The following is a 15410-nucleotide window of genomic DNA, read 5'->3' as shown; positions in this document are numbered from 1 at the left end:
GAAGATAAGGAAACAAGGAAGGCTGCTAGAAGTATCAGTAGAAGCTGAAACCTTAGAGATAGGGAAAGAAACAGCCCACCTAGAAACAATGAAATGACCCAATGAAGAACAAGAAGACCCCAGACTCTAATATTATTACTGGTCCAAACTGTCATGAGGGATGGAAAACTTAAATTGCAAGGTCATAACTACCCAGGAATTTCTTTCTTCAGGGTCCCTCTGTGGAGGCACCCAGCTTGAGCTGTTTCTGCTGCTGTACCACTCAAATTACCTTACTGGACTTAAAGCCTGAGGCTTTGCTAGGGCATACCCAGGGTGGAGAAGATTCTTTTAACACAAAGTATTTTTTTTATGCTTTTCAAAAGCTATTCAGGATGAGAAGGAATTGCCAAAATTCTGTCTGAATCCCCTAGCTGCTCTCTGTTCTCCATCTCATGAACTGTAAGTAAAGGCAACTGCAGACACTAAAAATGAAACTCTCACCCAATCTGTTCAGAAATACACAGCTGGAAAAATGCAACACCACTTCTATAAAGCAGAAGCAAGCAACAGCAGTGAAACCATTTGAAACCATTACAAGGACAATTTTTAAAAGTCCTAAAAATAGAATAAGTACAAAAATACATGCAATGCTGGAGCGTGCTCAGTGACTTCTGTGATACACTCAGTTTCATGGGAAACCTGATCAACTATTGCTCAAGAAAGAAAAACAGCATATGGCCTACCTGCATGACAGTCTGATTTGGTGCTCGGCATCACAGTTCTCAATAAACCCATGCACTACATATGTGGCAACTATGTTGAAAAAATGATGCAGATATAGCTAAACCTGCAAATATTTGCATTAAGTTATCCTATTTGCAACCTGTCTCTCATCATTCATAACTTAAAAGTCAGGGCGGGATTAATGACATTCTCTCCTTCCATTCAATTGTTACCAATTATGATATAAAATATGACATTCTAAAAAAGCTTCTCATTTTTAAGGCCACTGCCAAGTTTCATGCTAGATTTTCTCTAAGAAACAGTCAGTACAAATACAGAATTTTATCATGTTTCAAGAAAACTAGTGATGTGTCTACCTGTATTAAAAACTGTACCTGACTGAAGACACAAATTAGCAGGCAGGCAGCCATTCATAAAGAAATGGTTGAACATTAACATGGTCATAGCATTAATTAATTCTTAATGACATAATGCTGCTTATAACTTTTTCCATGACCAAGTTTTCATGGTGTTATGCAGTGGACAGGCATGTAATTTAAGGAGGAGTTGAACACTGTAAAGAGATGAAGCCCTCTATTTACCCACCGGCCAGGAAGAAATCACAGAGCTTCATACACTCTTGAGATGGAGCGATCTCTCCAGTGGCAAGTTACAACCATCACACTATGTTACCACGGTGCATTTCCTGCACGAGGAATTACAAATGTCACATATTTTATGTGCCTTAGATGTAATTATAGCACTCAAGTTCTAACAAAATAGTATAAGGTTTGCCAGTATTTCCATTACAGTTTTTTATTTCCAAGTTTGTTTGGAACAGTTTTTAAAAAATGCAGCTTGCCAAACTGATACCTGGTATAACAAACTAGAGTGAAAATCTGCTTGTTGGTTTTCAGTGTGAAATTTTAGTTTTTTGAAACTACTCCTTAGATGTTATTTCAGGATACTCAGTAGGCCATTTTCCACACTATTTAAAAAGAATCAAAATTTTTTTTCAGAAAAAAATTGCTGTTAAGCAGGGAATCTCTAATCCATTTCTGAAAACACAATGACATACAAATTTCCTTTGTATATAGAGCTTCTTCTTGAACTAAAGATATTTTTTAAAATCCAAGTGTAATCTTAGTTCAATATGCAAAAACAACCCCAAACAAATGTCTGAAAAGTGGCCTTGTCTACAGAGGTCTCAGCCTACTTGCCCTTCGTTATTTATGAAATTCCTTAATTATGCAATCATATGATAAAACATAGTAAATTTGAAGGAAATTAAACCAAATAATTTGAAACTGACAAAAATTCTCATTTATTTTTTGACTGAAGTTTGCATACTGAAGGAGATAAATAGATTGTTTTCTATGTCCACATTCACATGCAGTTTCAGTATTTATGACTTGATTTAGACATTATAGCTGTTGAGCATCCAAGCTTCAGTAAACATACACCAAGACAAGACATCACTTAATATCACTTTAAGTAGGTTTTGTGCTCTTTTTCTCATGGGTATAGACAGAAAATATAAAGGCTGATTTAAATTCATCACCCTACTGTAAATTTGACATAGTGCATAAGTAAAACAGGTAACTTCAAACACTGTTGTGGATTTAGATGACAATTCAAAAAATGAGCCAAAACCTTTCACATCCAAAATGGTCAAGCTAACAATCAAATGACCAGAAATTCTGTTACATTAATTTTTTTAACAATGCATAATGCAGCCAAGTTTCTCTATAGTTCATGTTGAATTTCCGACTTACACTCCTAACATGGGGGCCACCACAATGAAGTAAGGTAAACAAACTACATATTGGTTGCACTGGTCTCTTGTTTGTCCCCAGCTGTAAAGCAATACTGTTCTATAAAGATTTTCTGTTCCATTTACACTTAATTGTAAACAGCAAGGACTCCCCAATATATTATTCATTTCACAGGCTCATATACCAACTGTTGTGATATCATCTGTCACTCACCTCAGCCACCTGCTGAGTCTCCACTACCTGCTGAGCCAGCACCTCCATATTGGTTGCCATGGTGAAACAAGATCATTAGAGAACCTGTTTGAAAAGATGCCAGCAACTTCCATCAGGCACAAAAGTAAGGTTTTTGTTCTTCTTATTAAAGAAAGCTCTGATACGACTTTTTGACAGTTTACTATAATGTTTGACATATCTGACAAATAAGAAAATATGCCATGGAAGCATGTGTGTATATGCACATATATACACACGTATGTACAGAACATGCACAATGGAACCACAACATTTAAAAAGCTGATACACACAGTTATTATTTTACTTCATAAAGCCTCTAATATACTATTTTTACTCTATTGCTTAAGCTGCAAAGTAGAGAAATTAGAAAGTTTGAGTGTCAACTAGTCAACTACTGATGCAGTTTGTGGATTTCACCTATCTCTAAGGTCCTTTCCTCAACTCAAAAGAGAAACCTTATAGTTAAACCGCTTCTAAACTACATGCTGAACAAGGAAACAGCAATCTAAGAATGCTGTTTTGAGCAAATTTTTTATTGAGCTATTCTGTCAAACTGCCATGTTCATGCATATTCTTACGGTAATCTTGCACAAAAAGGGAAATAAACAGTCACATCTAAAATGTATTTTCTATTATCCAAACTTTTTAATTATAACGCAATAGTATCATCACTCTGAGGAGAAAATACTGCTAGCGTTTTACCCTACTGTGAGATTCTGTACCTCCAACTTTATGCTCTTCAGGGGCTGGGGGGGGGGGGGGGGGGGGGGGGGAGGGGAGACAAAACAAAGAGGAAAAAGGAAGGAATAAGGAAAAAAAGACACTTCCAATACATTTTTAACAATCATTATTAAGGCTGTGTTTCTCCAACGGTAAATTTAATTAAGATTTCAAATTAATGCATTCAGGTTTTAATCATGACTTGCTCATTATAGAGCCAGAGTTCAGATGCTGACCCAGGTATAGGTAATGAAAAGGCATTCCTGAATGTTGGCCCATTTAAGTTTTATTGAAAACCTTCTGTTGGTACTTGTAAAGCAATCATTTCACATAAAACTAAAAAAAAAATACTATGAACAGTAGCAAAACACATAACAGAAAAATGCATGCATATCTCTAGCATCCACCCCTTCCTCCCCCATTCAAATGTAACTTCTACAAAGGTAATATTGAAAATGTAAAAATTTGTTGTTAAAAATATTAAATCACATTGTGGTAAATTAAACCTGAATAATATGTTGTATATGTCAATGGAAGACTATTCATAACGATGCATAATCAAAGTTGAGACATTCCCTATGGAAATCATATTTATGCTACTCATACAGAATGTCATTTTTCTTCAAGTGCTTAACTTGCACAGTAAGGTCATGAACCATTTCCACCTGACCCATTTAATATTGCAGCTTGTGGATATTTCTCAATTGTTCAGTAATTCCTTTTCAGTGTTCTCATCTTATTTTAAAGTTATTTTTTATGTTCAGCAAGGAAGGTAACTATATAACATGCTGTTCTGGTGCTTTAAGATGAAGGAAACCCTGAACATGAGATATTTTGTTCATAGGATTACTTTTCTGAGACCCAATGAAGTCTTTACCGTGGTAAGGCTCTGACAGTTTTGCTGTTGATGTTGTTATCCACCAAGGGGTTTTGTACTTTTGACCTTCCCAAAAGAGTAATAAACTCAGGCTATCTGATCAAATCCAACTGGAAGCCCAGAAACCATACATAGCCAGGCCAAGTAAGCTCATTAATGATGTTGACTCCCAGAGCATGACACAAAGCAAAATCAGCTTCCTATCAAAACCCTGGAGCAGCAGAGTTCATGAGAAAAAAAACACTACCACAAACCAAAGCAAACCATCAAAAAAAAGGCAGAACTTGCACCAGGAAAATCTTTTCAGTCTAATAGGGTGGCATCCAGCTCCATACGTGTAGATCAGGGGTCCTCAAACTACGGCCCGCAAGCCAGATACAGCCCCCCAGGGTCCCCCCCGCTGGGGGTTGGGGGGGAAACCAAGCAGCCGCAGATGACTCCCTGCCACTTCATCCGCGCGCCAGCCCCCTGTTTAAAAAGTTTGAGGACCCCTGGTGTAGATGCACGGCTGTCATATTACAGCATAAAATGATTCATTTCTCCTGAAGTTGCAGTGAAATTTCTGAGAAGCTATTCTGTGGGTACTGCCCTACTACGTTGCCACAGCAAAAGGCTGTATTCAGCTTATTGACATTCGTTCCTTTCTCTTAAGGAAACGGGGTTCTTAACAAATACGACGTGCCTGACTCAGCTACATGGCGAAGCAGGTCAGCACGCTTCACCTTAGCCGGAGTCTGGAGAAGGAGGTGGGAAGAGAGGAGGCTCACAGGTTAGGCTCTGCTGGGAACCTCTGTTACACTGCTACTGGCAGGAAGCCGCCAGGAAACCTTGCGACAACTGATAAAACAGAAAAATCATGAGGCCGGTGCCCTGTCCGGGAGCGGCTCCAACACCTCATACCACCTGAAGCCCTCGCCGAAGCAGACGGCGGCCTCCTTCCCGCCGCGCTCACCGCCTGCCCCCATTGGCTGCAGCGCGCTCGCAACTCGCCGAGGCACAGAGACCCGCGCGCAAGCCTCTACTGAAAAGCCTTCATGCGGCTACTGCCCCGCGCGCCATGGAGCCACGCCCCTCCCTCCTGTTCCAACCAATGACCTCACTGAACACGTAGCATTCCCACACGCGCCAGCGATTGGTTGAGGGAACCGCCTTGTAAGCCCCGTGACCCCGCCTCTCGAGTAAGAGGGAAAACATCCGAGGGACGCGACCAAGCATAAGATGGCGGCACTGGCTGGCGGCCAAGTCCCAGGCGGGGCTGCTGCTGCCGCCATTAGGCCCCCTCCTCCTCCTCCTCCTCCCCCCCCCACCCCCACCCCGTATATCCTTATGTCAGGTTATGAGAGGCCCGGGCATGGTAGTAGGGAAGAGGCCGGTAAGATGGCGGCGGTCTCAGCCCCGTATGCAAAGTACCCACCGCCCCCTCCCCTCCGCCCTCCCGGTGGCAAAGGTAAAAGGGTCGGGTTCAAGCCGCCGCCTCCGCCCGCTCAGACTCCATCTTCTCGCTCTGTGTCCGTGTCCCGAGCTCGTCATTGCCGCGACCATCGCCCCTACCACCCCCCGGACAGCAGACTGCTCTCACCGAGACCGGACCGGCTCCGACCTCAGGCGGCCCACATTCCGGCCCAGCAGCTCCGCAACGGGACTCCCGCACCGGATCGACCCAGCACCTCACAATGGTTCTCTCCCTCTCCTCCCCCCTCCCCCCGGAGCTGTAGGCCTGCCTGCTGCACAGCCGGTTCTCGCTTACCAGCAAAATACCGGAACCTTAAAATCCCCCCTCCCCTTAAACCAAGCGTTACCCCTCCCCTCCGCCTTTCGCAGGGGTGTCCCGAACAGGGGCCCGATGCCACCTCCCCGCACCCCCTCCTTTCTGCTCCCAACGAAAGAAACCCAACCGGGCCGCCTCAATTTTAAAAAACGATTTTTACCTCAGGAATTGGCGCCAAACGTGCCCTGGCGGTGGCCCTGACCCGGGCCCAGGCGGGCCGGTGTTGGGTGGTGGTGCCCAGCGGCGGCCCTCCCTCCCCCCGTGAGGGCGGCAGCGGTGAGGGGGCTAACGGGGTCCGCGGGGGGGGGGGGCGGGTCTGTATTATGGGGCCGCGCGGGGGGATGGGGGTGGTGTTTTGTTTTGTGTGCCGTGCCCCTGTGAAAGGTCAGAGTTCGTGACCCCGCCCGCCGCTGCCGCCGCCCGCGAGCGTTTCCCCTCTTCCTCTTCCCAGCACCAGGCCGGCCGCGGCCCCCTTCATCCCCCTCGCGGGGCGGGGCTGGGGACGGCGGCGGGGAGGGGCTACCTGAGCCTCTCCGAGCCTTCGCGCCAACGCTCCGCCGGGCAGCGCGCGCGGCGGGCCCGCTCCGCCTGTGGCGGCGGCAGTTGTCCCCGTCCCCGTCCCCGCGCGGGGGGTGGCGCTGGGTCCGGAGGCCCGTGCTGGGCGCTCGTGGTGCCCCGGCGGGAGGGGGCGTTGGGCGGGCACCTGCGGTGGGAGGATCCCAGCCCTTGCACGGGCTCGGTCTTCTGAGGGCGTGAGAGGAAGGGAGCCCCTGCTTGCAGGCTGTCCGTCGAGACCCTGGCTTGTGAAGCTCCCCGGTGCCCTGCAGCCGGAGTTAGCGGGTTGAAGGGGATTATACCGCACGCAGGCGGGCGGTGCCGTTCCGTGTATGTCTCTCCTCGCCACAGATGCAGAGTCAAAAGTAGCCTTACAGTTGATGCTGGCTTTCGCAGAGGCCTCCACCGCCTGGCTGTCCTGAGTTTTCCTTTAATTTTGTAATGTCGGTGTCATCAGTGAGGGCTCTCCTGGTTAAGCTGCCTGTAAGTGAGGCTGCTTTGCCTCTGCATGTGCGATTGTAGGTATGAGCCAGGTTTGGGTGCAGCTGAGGTGGGCTTGAGAGCTTGCCACTTTTCAGTGCTTGCCGTCTTTCTGAGGCTATTGGGTGTTGACCTGTGACCCTGGCTCACTGTCAAAACTGTGTGTTGCTATTTTTTAACCTACCCCTATTAAAATGATCTTAAGTACGTGTAGCGAGTTTCTCTTTAGTAATTTGATGTGACAAAAGCTGAAGGAGCGGTCAGATGAACAGTAAAACTGGAAGATAGGATGCAATAGTAACTCCTGAAAGGAAACGTATGGAAAAGATGGCAGCTGACAGTCACCACTCCTGGGAGTTGTTTGGTTTTGGGGGGTTTGTTTGGGTTTTGGTGTTTTTGTTTGTTTGTTGTCAGAACTGGCAGTGTGGGGCGAGGATGTGAGAAATGTAGAGAAATTATGTGAAAAACCTATGAATTATGGCCTTACTCTCACAAAACAAGAGTTACTAATGCACATGATGTACAGATGTGTTTGCAATACAAAAATAAAATGTTTGAAAACATGTCTTGGGTATTTGTTCATTACTGTAATGTTAAATGTATGAAGAATTTTCAAATTCTTAAACTATGGACCTCTTCAAAAGCAGATTTATTTTTTTACTTCATAAGACATACTATTAAAGTGTAAATACATTTTTTGAATACAGATATGTGTAAGGATTTTCAGTATTCTCATAACAGCCTTGGTGTAGAAGTAGGTTAGGTATTAGGGTTGGAATGTGTTTCCCTTATCTAAATTGAGGATAATGACTTGTGGAGCAGCATCTATGAGTACAGCATGTTTTTTAAATTGACGATTTGGGGAAAAAAGCCCACCTTTTAAAAAGTGCAATAGACTAAGATAATAAATTGCTGTTAGTCAGGCTTTAAACTGTGAGATGTGTATCTGTTTGGTCATGGTTGTAAGCAAATATAAACTGAATTGTTAGTTTTGTCCTTTTATTTGCTATCCTCAAATGTTTTCATCAGAACCTTAATTTTTAAATTATTTTTTTCACAACAGCTGTGTTCATGGTTAGGTAAAAAATAATTTCAGTCTTGAGGTCAGAGGATTCTCTGACAAGACCTAGTACTTCTTGCCAACAGTTTATGTTCAGTTCTGCATTCTTCAGTGATGGATTGTCACCTGCTGAATAAATGAAAGGAGAATCCCACCATGAACAAAGATGCTTTTGGATTTTAGAGTCATCCTTATGAGCAGGAACATCAGAATGTGTAGGAGGGGAAGGAAGTAGACTAGGATGCTTTCAGTTACATTTTTGCTTTCTATAGTAATGATTATTTTGAGCTCTTCAGGGAAATAGTGCTATTTTCCCTTGATAATAAAATACATTTAAAATTCATTTGCTTCTGTTCACTAGCAAATTCTCTTGCCCATACCTCTGAAGAGGGAAGTCCAGCATTTTGGTAGCTTTGGACTGCTACTTGTCTACTTTTCTGATTCCTGGCTGTTGGTATTTGGAGTGGATTGAAATTCTGATCTTTTCAGTTGATGTATAGATGAGAGCCAGGACTTTTCAAGGACTCCCAATAACAGGTGTTTGTGTTTTGGCATTTGTTCGCTTTTCTGCAGTAGTTCTATACTTGCTTACCAGGTAAGTCGCTTTCCCACAAGTCGTCTTGACCCTTTTCACTACTCCCTGTTTAGAAGCGTGCAAGAGTGTGCTTGGGGGGTGTGGTGTTTTCTTCTTTTAATTGGCTTGAGCAAAGGTGCGTTAGGTATCATGATAAAGATTTCTCAGTGGCCTTAGTGCATGAGAGAATTTACCAATTGGCTTAGAACCCATACGTTAGAGGGATTGGCACTTAGGGACATGGTTTAGCGTTAGACTTGGCAGTGCTAGGAAATGGTTGGACTCAATGACCTTAAAGGACTTTTCCAATCTAAACAATGCTGTGATTCTATAGTGCAGCTTATTTACTGGTTTGCTCACCTCCATCTGTTCTTACATCTAGTCTTACAGTCATGTTGTGTAGGGGAATGATTGACACTGATAATATGTAGCTGTGGCCTTGCTTTGACAATGTGCAGCAGTGATCCTACAGCAAAGTGGTTAAATAGCTCTGAGGAGTGTGGGGAAAAAAAACGTGGATGAAACAGAGACAAGGAGTGTGGTCTGGCCGCTGGAGGATGGAGAAACAGCATGGACAGTAGAGTTTGACCAACAGTAAAGCTTTTTGTTGCTTGCTAGTTTATTTGTGTTGTGTTATTTCCTGACCGCTGTAACTCAAATTGCAACAATGTTGTAACCTGTTTTGACATAAGTTGTCTTTCGTTTGGTTTTACCTGTTTAAAACGTGATTCTGCATGCAGGGGCTGGTAGGCATTGCAGCAGCAATAACCTTGTGTACCTTGTGCCCTTCTGCTGTATGATAGTCAGTCAGGAGGCCTAGCTAGGAAGGTGTTTTCTCTTGCACGAGTAATTACTGTTATTTCTTGGGCTTTGGAAGTGTTCTGCCCCTAGTGTTGTGTTTGAGAGCGTACCTCTGACTTGTCACTAGGCTTTTTTTTATATGAACAGAATTCTTTTTGAAGTAAGTTTGAGATTTGTCCAAGGAAAGACTGGAAAAATGAACATGTATGTTTGAAGGCCCTACCAGTCCTGTCAAAAGAGTTATGTAAACCTGCAACAACCGAAGATCTGCAGTGGATTCCTTTCAGTAGGTATTAATAATCTTTGGTATCTGAAGGGAAAATGAAAACACTTATTTCTGTAAACTGGTATTTTTGTTTCTGAAGGATTTTCTTGATGTACAGCATATGTTGGCAACCAAATGAGTATGTACTTATGAAAGACTTGCTGTGGCATAATGGAGTAGGAGAACAGAAAAGATGAGCAATCATTGGGATGCTGTTCCCATAAAGCAGGTGTGTGCTGATGGTAATTTCCAAGCATGTTATTTCTTCACCCTGTTGGATGCATACCTGAATGTACAGCCTGCTTCAGCAGGGCTCCCTCTTCTAGAGTTTTGTGCATTGTGAGAATCTTGCTATGGTAAGATGTTGCACTGAAGGTTTCTTGCTTTAGAGCCTAACTGATCCAGTGGTCAAGAGAAAGGGTGGTTTTGTCTGTTTACATCATTTTGTGCTTTTGAGCATACACATTTTATTTCTTTGTTAAAGCCCAAGGTCAGAGATACTTTGGAGAAGTAGGATATTGCACTTGGACCAGTGGTCTAGTCTGTTAAAGCAAAATTCTCTATTGTTTTGAATGTTGCCAGTAACTCAATCAGTTACTGACGTTGCTGGAAGGCAACATACACTTTTTCCTCTGTCAGAGTGGCACTAGAAATAAAAATGCAGTAATGAAAATTGTATATCCTATGAAGTAAAGCTTGGAGATACCTTATTGAATGTTTGCACAGTGATCTGAAAACAAACCAAGATTGCTTAGCATTATCTTGCAAACATGTTTCAGGTATATACATTGATCTGAGGGGGGGCGGGGAAGTGACCATAAGTGAAAACTACATGCTTTCATAGTATGATTTTATGGAAATAAAAATATGGTATCTTTTAACTTCTGAGCGTGATTTAGTTTCTTGTGTTTAAAAACAGTGAACAAATCCTGAGTTCTGTTCTGCAGTGTTGTACAAATCTCTGGGTAACTGCTTGAAATTTTGCAAATGTTAAATTTGCAGCTCGCAGTAATTGGTTGTGATAGTGACAGACTGTTATTTTTATTGTTGTTATTTTTTGGGATGCCTCTAAAAGTAGTTGGCACAAACATAACTGCCTGCACTCTAGTGAGACAAATCAGACTTGCCTGTGGGCTTATTTAAAGTTAGCTAATTTAACTAATAGTGGACGAACACTGTAAATCCAAAATTCAATGTGATACACCAAATTAAAGATAACAAGTGGTTACCTGCTTAGTGTCTATTCCAGTTCTGTCCATCTTCTTTCATTTCTTTTTCACAAATTTCTCTTGTTCCACTTACTAACAAACCTCTGACTGACACTGATAGAATAGAAGATGCGAAGTGCCACACATGAATTGGTGCTTTCCCCCTCTCTGCTTCCTGCTTGGCAAGTTGAGGAAAGGTGTAGAGGACAGGAGAAATTGTCTCCTTGTTTCTGCCACCAAGAGGCGGCCTTGGAGCAGTTCTGCTCTGAGCTCTGATGTGGAATGCAATGCTGCTTGCTGTGCAGCTCCACCGTGCTTGCTGAGGTTGGCAACAAAATGTGCAGTGAAGAAAACTGCATCAAGATTGTGACAAATTTTACTGCAGTTCTTGCAATAACTTCACTGAAATCTAGAACTATACTATATGCCCTTATTTAATAAGCAATATTGTATTAGAATAGTGCTGAGATTTGATAAATTTATTTATATACATGGACTTCTAAAAGCATTAGTTAAAAGTGCTTGTATAGGCTCTTTTTAGCTTTAGTCATGGTTGGAGAGAAATAAAATCAATAGAAGATGCTGGAGGCAGAAAAATATCAAAGACAACTGAGATACTTTAGAAGGTAATAACTAGACTGGCAGCAAAGAATTAAATGTCTGTCATACTGTGGTGAGTTGACCTTGGACTGCTGTCAGATGCTGACCCACCTGCCAACTTCCCTGTCCTTAACAGGACAGTGGGAGAAAATAGGATGAAAAAGCTCATAGGTCAGGATGAAGACAGAGAGATCACTTGCCAGTTATTGTCATAGGCAAAACAGATTCCACTTGGGGAAAATTAACTAATCGCCAGTTAAAATAGAACTGGATTGTGAGAAAGCCAAAGATTAAAACACCTTCCCCTGCAGCCCCTTACTGCCAGGCTCAATTTCACTCCTTCCCTCCTGACACTTCTGCCTTCCTCCTCCCCTCCAGCCCTCAGAGTAGTGCATGGGGGAAGGTGGGGGATCCAGTCAGTACACACCAGCTCCTCTCTGCCCCTCTTCCTCCTCACACTTTATACCTAGTCCAGCGTGGGCTCCTCTTCGTTGGTTGGTTCCTGTCAGGAGTGTGTGCTCAGTGTGGGCTCCTCTCCACAGCTCACAGCTCCTGACAGGAGCATGTCCCCCAGTGTGGGCTCCTCTCCACAGGCCGGTTCCTCGGGAGCGGAGCATGTCCTTCGGCGTGGGCTCCTCTCCACAGCTCGCAGTTTCTGTCAGGAGCATGGTCTCTTCCCCACAGCCCACAGTTTTCTTTCAGGAAGTATTCAACTGCTCACAGCCATAATTCAGAAAGGATTTTAGTGGTGTTCTTCAAACTTTCCTGCTGATAATAAGGTCTGTTTAGCTCCTCCCTTTTGTGGGCCTTTTGCCTCAGAAGAAAAATGTGCTGTAAAGCTGCTATACAAGAAGAGGATGGAAGAGACCCCGTGGAAGTTGCTACTATCCCTGAGAGTTCAGATTGAATCCACCGTATACCAAAGGTGAGACGGGAGATGTGTACAGTTAGAGGGTGGAGGGGAGGGTGTTTTAGATGTGGAAGAACTGTTGCAATGCAAAGGTGGGCATAGGCCAAAAACCTCTCTGGTGGTGGTAGTGGTGTTGGTGGTAAAGTACATAATAGACTAAGAGGGGGTCAAAAGTCAGGGCAGGCCAAGAAGTACACAATAAAAGCAGAATTTAAGGTTATTTGTTTTAAGTGTTTAGGATTGACAGTATTATAGAGCTCTGGGGTTTAAGTTGTCATTTCAGGTAGTTAAAATTTTCATAGAATTTTCCTGAAACTTTGAAGACAAATTTTAAGAGCAAAGCTGATATCTAGCATGGAAGAATTCAAGTTAGAAGTGACTGAGAAGTATTAATAGTATAAATTGCTTGGTCTTGTTAATGTCGCATTCAATTTAAAACTCTCTTTTAAGTGTTAGAAGATTATCTTTGAAGTATGAGTCCTTGTGCCTTGTATTCAGGTTTGTACATGGCTGGGCAGTGCTGAGTGAAGCTAGTGACCTCTGTCCTGTGGGGTTTTTGCCCTCATTTCTCAGTAGCTGTCTCAGTAAAAGGGGGTTTGCGGTCTGCTCTAGGCTTTGTCAACTGCAGAAAACTCTCACTTCAGCCTGAGTTCTGAATAGTTCTACTGGTTTATTTGGAAGTGGTTGTTTAGCTATTGGCATATGGCATTATTCCGTGCACTCATGATGCTCAGGTGGTAGTCAGAATTAAACATTTCAATGAGTAAAAGATGCATCTTAAATGAAGTTTCTGTATCTTATCTGTTATAAGGTATTTGCTGTTCTCTGCAGAATATGCAAGGACAGAATGCAATGGTGTCTTGGTTCAATCTGTGGCATTTGCCTTTGAACTTTTCTCTAGTGAACCTGTGAGCGTTATGTGCAGTTAGGTTTAGTTTAAAGTAATAGAGGGCACACTGTCTACTGAGACAGTATGCTACAAGGATATTGAGAACACTAAAGAACACAATGACTTCCCTCCATCCTGAAATGCCATGTTTATAGTGCCACTGGACTTGCTTATTCTTCAGAAGCTTGAGTAACAGTTGCTGTTTTCCACCATGTAATTGACAACAGTGGAGCTCACCTGATCCCTTTGTCTTGTGCACCAAGCTGTTTGGCTCTCCTTTTGGTACTGAGGTCAGGGCATAGTTGTGCTGTGTGCACATTCAGACATGTGTGTGGCCATGGTCTTTTTATTTGATACTGGGCTGTAGCTGGTGAAAGTAGAAGTGGACTGACCTTTTTTTTAAATGGAGTTTGTCATTATTTGAGACGAAGGCAGTTACGTGGTAGAGCAAAGATTTATTTCGTTCTAATGCAGAATCAGCAGAGTCAAGATTTCTCAGGCAAAATACAAATTCATGAAAAACCAGAGTTGGATTAAGGTTTCCTGTAATGTGGTTAAATGCTTTCGGAATCACTCTTTCTTGCCACTGTGGTGAAAAATTTATCGCTGTGTGGTGACTCAAGTCGAGATAGACACAAAAGCACTCTATCTATGTGGTTGGGTTCAGACAAAATGGCCAAAATGGTGTTTATTATTTTTACATATTGCTTATATCTCTTAGATAGTACATGTGTTAGATGCTGATAGGCTTTCTGTCTTCTTCTTGCTTGCTATTTGCTTTTGCTGTACCTGCCTCTATGCTGTGGTTCTAAGTTCCGGTTTCTTGCATCATGTTTACATACTTGACATCTTTGTGGCTGTCTTAAAGGTACACAACTAAGTCTTTAAAGTCAACTAACTCGTCTGCAGACCCTAACATCACTGGGCACTGAAATGGAATGTTAGGAATCTCAACTAAGTGCTGTGAAAGTTGATGGATTTAGCAGACTTTATATAGGTATATGTGTGTGGGGGGGTGTTTGTTTTGTTTTTCTTTTAAGATTTACATCACTTTGTGTTAATGACTGGGCATTCTTTTGTGATCTTGCTCAGCAGTGAAATCCCACACTGACTGCAGCTCTGTTAGGCCTGCCAGCATATTGCGGTTGGTTTTGGACAGATCAGAAGGAAGGCAAAAAATTCTAGAAGGCATGCAGGAATATGGAAAGTATCGTGTACCTGAGACCTCAGAGTAGTCTGAGAAGGCGTATGGTTCAGATCCTGGTGCAGTCTTGTGGCTGCATAGTCATGCTGTACTTACTTTGTTGTGCACTCTGCTACTCAAGAGAATTGTATTTCTGATTGTAGAGGATAAAACTTGTTGATCCAAGAGTTGATGTTTCTCATGTAGTGGCTGTACTATGAAGTGAAATTTTGCAGAGAATAAACTAGAAAGCATTTTCAATTTTATTTAAGAAATTTAATATAGATAAATTTTTATTCATTAATATTTATAAAAAGCAGTTTTAAGACCAATATACAACTGCTGTATATTGAAGACTGAAAAACAAGAGCAGTGCAAAATCCTAAACCTGCCCCAAAATTCACCTAAAGTGACCTCTCAATATGTCATACTCATTTATTACTGCAGGAACTGACTACTCTGTAAGAACTGTCAGTATGGATAGAAAGTAATTCCAGTTCTGTGGTGCTTTCTTTAAGACCACATTTGTCTGCTGGCAAGCACTACAGTTAATAATGTGGCATATAGTATGTGAAATGAAAATATAGACAGCTACTAGGCTGTTTAAACTATCCTCTGGTTTATTGTAACTTAGAGGAGTGAGGAAAGGACACAGAAATACAGTACTACAAGTAAAAAGATGAAAAAAATCAGAGCATATTTATGTAAAATATATTCCCTGCCTTTCCAAAGCATATATTTTAGAAACAATCTGCAACACTTCTTTAGGAAGTTTGATTTGAAAAGAATCAAAAGAATGTGAAACC

At 42.6% G+C, this 15410-nt stretch overlaps 1 protein-coding gene across 5 annotated transcripts in view; it reads right to left on the bottom strand.

Annotated features, from left to right (window-relative positions):
- The window catches only part of NR2C2 (nuclear receptor subfamily 2 group C member 2), a 48741-nt gene extending 37717 nt beyond the window's left edge, over nt 1-11024 (bottom strand). For 2 of the 5 annotated variants that reach the window (XM_027790597.2, XM_027790596.2), the window contains exons 1-2: nt 2694-2777; nt 1312-1411 (exon numbers count right to left, since the gene is read on the bottom strand). Coding sequence is in view for 2 of the 5 variants with exons in the window: in XM_013301406.3 (XP_013156860.1) it covers nt 2694-2753 (60 nt within the window). In the remaining 3 variants the exon portion in view is untranslated. Of the gene's footprint in view, nt 1-1311; nt 1412-2693; nt 2778-5890; nt 6027-6239 lie in introns of those variants that run through there. The other 3 variants (XM_013301406.3, XM_027790594.2, XM_027790602.2) reach the window with 3 other exon arrangements.
- Nucleotides 11025-15410: the final 4386 nt, after the last annotated feature.

Source organism: Falco peregrinus, chromosome 5 (genome assembly GCF_023634155.1).
Source record: "Falco peregrinus isolate bFalPer1 chromosome 5, bFalPer1.pri, whole genome shotgun sequence".
Taxonomy (NCBI): Eukaryota; Metazoa; Chordata; class Aves; order Falconiformes; family Falconidae; genus Falco; species Falco peregrinus.
The sequence above is the reverse complement of the archived record's forward strand: the minus strand, read 5'-3'. Positions and strand labels throughout refer to the sequence as shown.